Raw genomic sequence first — 5,000 nt, forward strand, 5'->3', positions numbered from 1 at the left:
TGGGTGTGCTGTGTTTACGGCAGATAGCGCTGCGCCATCCCAGGAGCGATTCACGCTGGATATGAACACGTCCACGGTGACCCTCGAGTTTGATGAGCCTGTGCTGACGGGTAGTGTGCGACTGGATCGGGTGCGTGTGAGCAGCACCTCTGCAGCAGCGGTCGGGCCTGTGGTGCCTGGCGCCGGTGTTGCTGTGGGCGAGCTCGCTGCGAGCACGGTGGTTCAGAGCGCCCTGCCAACGCAGATGGTGGTTATTTCTGTGGACAAGGCGACAGTGGATGCGCTCAAGGCATCTGACGATGTGGCGACCAGCACCAGCAACACGTTTATTGGGCTCGCAAGTGGGGCTGTGCTCGACACGTTTGGCAACGGGGTCAGTGAGACGCGGCAAGCGGCAGCAGAGGTGCGCGCAGATGTGACTGCGCCACGGCTGATGCGGTTTGGCCTTGACCTTGATGACGCAGAGGTGTATCTGGTGTTTGACGAGCCTGTGCGGTCGGGCACGTGGAATGGCAGTCGCGGCGTACTTGCAAGCGCGGGCGTGCTTGGCGGCGCTGGCGTGAGCGAGAAGCTGCTTGCCGAGACGACCGTCGTGAGCAACGGCACGAGCAAGCGGGTGGTTGTTGGGCTTGAGGTGAGCCTGGCGCACGCCATCAAGGCTGATCGAGTGCTCGCCACAGCCGTCAACACCACTTTCGTGCAGCTTGTGGCTGGAGCAGTGCAAGATGCTGCTGGCAACGACAACGCCGTGTCTGGCGTGCTGCGGGCGGAGCAGTTTGTTGACGATGTAACGGCGCCGCGGGTCGTGCAGGCGCGTGTGAACATGTCGTCGCTCGAGCTTGCGCTTGTGTTTAGCGAGCCCATTGCGCCGGAAAGCGTGAACGTGAGCGCAATTTTCCTGCAGAGCGCGTTTGACGGAAACGGGGCCTCTGTTGCGCTGCGCGGGTCGCAGCTTGTGACAGCCGATCCGGGCACGGAGATGGTGGTGCAGGTTGCGGAGGCCGACGCAAACGAGCTGAAGCGGGTTGGTGTTGGGCGCAGTGCCAGCACAACGTTTGTGGTGCTGAGCGCAGCGGCGGCATGGGACATGAATGAGCAGGCCGTTGTGCCGCTTGTGAGCGGGCTGACGGCTCGACAGGTGGATGCGTTTGTTGCAGACAGCGTGGCGCCACAGGTGCGCAGCGCCGCCCTCAACATGACCGCAGGCACCCTCACCCTGAGCTTCGACGAGACGGTCCTGGTGAGCAGCGTGAACGTGAGCCACGTGGTGCTGCAGAGCAAGGCAGACGGAACAGCGGCAGACGCCATTGCGTACCGCCTGCGCGAGGGCGAGAGCACCGTTGTCAGTGCCGGCGACAGCACGGTGGTTGTGATTGCGCTTGGGCGCGAGGAGCTGGACAGGGTCAAGGCGCTGTACCCGCTTGTGTCGAGCGCAGCCACGTCGTATGTTGCTGTTGGGCGCGGGGCTGTGGTTGACATGGCAGCTGTGGGCAACGCTGTGCGCGCTGTTGGCGTGGGAGCGGGGCTTGGCGTGGGCGCCTATGCGGGTGACGTTGTGCGCCCGGAGCTGACGGCGGTGCGGCTGAACCTGACGAGCGAGGAGCTCTGGCTTGGCTTCAGCGAGACGGTTCGGGTGAGCAGCGTGAATGTGAGCGGGCTTGTGCTGACTGGCGACGGGACGAGTGCGCACGCTGTGCGGCTTGGGCGTGCGGGGACGCGCGTTGTTGGCGTTGCTGGCGACGCGTCGACGAGCGTTGTTGTTGAGCTTGGGCACGGCGACCTTGAGGCGGTGAAGGTTGACGCTGCGCTGTGTGTGAGTGCGGCGACGACGCGCGTGGGTGTTGATGGTGGAAGCGTGCGGGACATGTTTGGGAACGGGATAGCTGGGGTGCCGCTTGGGCGCGCGGTTGCTGCTGATAGCGGTGCGGGTGCGTTCTACGGCGACTTTGTGCGGCCGGAGCTTGTCAGCTTCAACGTGAGCATGGACGGCGCAGGCCTCATCTCCCTCTCCTTCTCAGAGCCCGTGAATGCATCGACCTTTGATGCGACATCGTTCTTGCTTCAAAACGGTGTGCGTAACGCGTCGTTTAACAACCACGGTGTGCGCAACCCTTCGTCGTTTGCTCTTACCCCTTCGATAACGTACACCTTCTCCAGCGATGAGCGCGACGACCTTGCTCGTCTGCTTTACTCTGGCAACATGCCACTGGTGCTGGTGACGCTGCCATCAACTGTTCGTGATGCCAATTCGAACGCTCTTTTTCCAGCTTCGCTGTCTGTCGATTTATTCGTTCCAGACGTTACACCACCAGTGCTGCTGTCTGCGCTTCTTGATGCAAACCCGGAAGAGACGCTTACTCTCTCCTTCAACGAGGTTGTTGACGGGCACACGCTGAACGTGACCGGTTTTGAACTTACCCGCAGTGGCGATGCGACGAGTCCTTCCATTCCACTCGATGGGCACGGTGCTGTTGTCAACGCGTCCCTCCAACGTGCAATTACGCTTCAGCTTACCTTTAATGACCGCCTTGCCTTGAAGAGTGACGGTGTTCTTGCCCCTGGGACGTCGCTGAGTGTTGTAGTTCGGTCTGGTGCTGTCGTTGACGCCGCCGGGGCCAACTCCATCCAGCCTGCGTCGTTGGCGGTGACTGTGGACGTGGATGTGACCCCACCCCGCCTCATCAGTGCAACGTTGAACATGACAGCCAGGGTTTTGTCATTGACCTTTGACGATGTTGTTGTGGATGACACCTTGAACACGACCGCGCTGGTCTTGAGCTCCAGACGCCCAGAGCCTGCCCTGCCCCAAGTGAACCTGGCCTCCTGCGCTGTTGTGCCAGATACCAGCAGGGACAACACTGCGGTTGTTGCTTTGAGCAAGAACGTGTTTGACACGCTCGGTCTGTATCCTGGCCTTTGCGGGACAACGACGGCTGGGGTGGCGGACTGCGTGCTTGTGGCTACGCCATTTGTCGACGACAGCTTTGGGAACACCAACGAAGCTGCTGTTGCCAACCTGAGCATCATCGCCGATGCGGTTGCCCCAGTGCTGGTGGATGCATCCATCAATATGTCAACGGGTGGTGTGTCTCTTCGCTTCTCCGAACCCGTGTACTTGCCTTCGTTGGCCGTTGGTCTGCTGACGATGGCGTCGAGTGATGGTATTCTGCATTCACTAGAGAACGCCACGGTACAAACCGGCTCATCCAACTTCAGCCTCGCTGCCTCGCTGGTCCTGCCAGTGACAGAACTGAACGCTCTTCGGGCCATGTTGTTTGAGCACGCAGCGTGGCACACGCTAGCCGTGGCGTTCAGCGCTGTTGCCGATGCATCTGGCGTGCCCATCCAGTCGCAGACCGTGGCACTGGCTGTCACACCTGACGTTGTCGCGCCCACTGTGGTTGAGTTCTGGATTGACTTGAGCGCAGGGGTGTTGGTTGCTGTGTTCGATGAACCTGTGAACGCCAGCACACTGCAGATTGCAGACGTCGAGCTGATTCTTGGGGCAAGCTGGGCCAGCAGTCCCATTGGCCTGGACGGCGGTCGCCTTGTTGACGCTGCGGATGGATGGGCACTTCCGCTGCACTCGGCCGGTGTTGTGCTGTCTCAAACCACGCTGAACGCGCTGAAGCTGGACCTCCTTTCCACGCAAGCCAACACCACGCGCGTGCGGCTTGCTCAAGGTGCAATTGAGGATCTGGCATTGCAGCCAAATGGCAACGCGGCCTCAGCCACCCCACTTTCGCTGCAGGTACGCGTGTCAGACACCGTTGAGCCCGAGCTGGTCGCCTTTGACGTTGACTTCAACACGGGCTTGATGCTGACGTTCGACGAGCCCGTGTCGGTACCTGATGGTAGCGCTTTTGCCCTCACCCTGGTAAGTGCACCGAGCGCTGGTGCGGCCCGCCTCGACGTTGTGTTGGCGGCCCAGCTTGTGGTGGGCAGCGGCCCCTTGCGTCGCCGCGTCGTGCGCTTGAACTTCACGCAGGATGTGCAGTTTGCACTGCAGCGGGAGGAGGCGCTGTATGTCTCACTCGCCACGGCATGGATTTCCCATGGCGCTTCCGTGTTCCGGGACCTGAGTGGCAATGGCGGTCTCTCTCGCGCCTCGACGAGTGCGCTGCAAGCAACCAACTTTGTCGCGGACAGGCAGGCGCCTGAGCTGGTGTCTTGGGCCCTGCAATTTGACACTGGTGTTGTGCACCTGTCCTTTAGCGAGATTATGAACGTGACAAGTGTGAGTGTGGTGGAGGCGATGGTTGCCCGCGAGAATGGAGCGGCAACGAGCGCCAGCGTCGAGCTCACTGGAGCCGTGGTTCTGAGCACGGTGGACTCGACCAATGTCACTCTGAGGCTGCCCACGGCGGTGATGAATGCGATGAAGGAAGCGCGCATCGCCACGAACGCATCGACAGTTGTGCTCAGCCTTGGCCCCGCATTCATTGCTGACCAAGCCGGACTTGCCGTGGTTGCAGCCGCGTATGTGGAACCAAGGAGCTTTGTGGGTGACACAACGCCTCCTGTGCTTCAAGCGTTCAGCATCGACCTGACGACCCGCCAACTCGTGATGACATTTGACGAGTCTATTGAGGCGGAGGCGGTCGATCTTGGGCAGGTGTATGTGCATGCAAACACACACGGTGATAACTGCACGGGCACTGCATCACCAGCGAGCGCGTGTGTCGCGCTCAACGCTTCCAGTGTGGTTGGCTCCTTCACCACCGAAGTCTTGGTGCAGCTGAGCCAGGAGACGGTGGACGCGCTCATGTACGCTCACCCAATTGCCAGCAGCGCCTCGACCACGTGGGTGACTGCGCTTGCCAGTGCGGTTGTGGATTCGGTCGGAAACCCCACGACGGTGGGGAGCGTGGTTGGCCCTGCAGCATTGTTCGCGAGGGACACCATTGCTCCTCAGATTGTGTCCCATTCACTGGCACTGGATCGCACGTACGTGAGCCCGGAGACCGGCGCCGTGGTTGGTGCGGCAAGTCTGCAGCTGG

The 5,000-nt window shown here is 61.1% G+C and overlaps 1 protein-coding gene across 1 annotated transcript in view; it reads left to right on the forward strand.

The window, feature by feature from the left end:
* Positions 1-5,000, forward strand: part of PTSG_04134 (uncharacterized protein) — a gene marked incomplete at its 3' end in the record, with an annotated part of 33,658 nt that overhangs the window by 27,969 nt on the left and 689 nt on the right. Inside the window, exon 9 of the mRNA XM_004994972.1 lies at positions 24-5,000. This exon is cut by the window's right edge and continues 689 nt beyond it. Coding sequence (XP_004995029.1) covers positions 24-5,000 — 4,977 coding nt within the window. The remainder of the gene's footprint in view (positions 1-23) is intronic.

The sequence above is a fragment of the Salpingoeca rosetta genome, assembly GCF_000188695.1.
Source record: "Salpingoeca rosetta unplaced genomic scaffold supercont1.9, whole genome shotgun sequence".
Lineage (NCBI taxonomy): Eukaryota > Choanoflagellata > Craspedida > Salpingoecidae > Salpingoeca > Salpingoeca rosetta.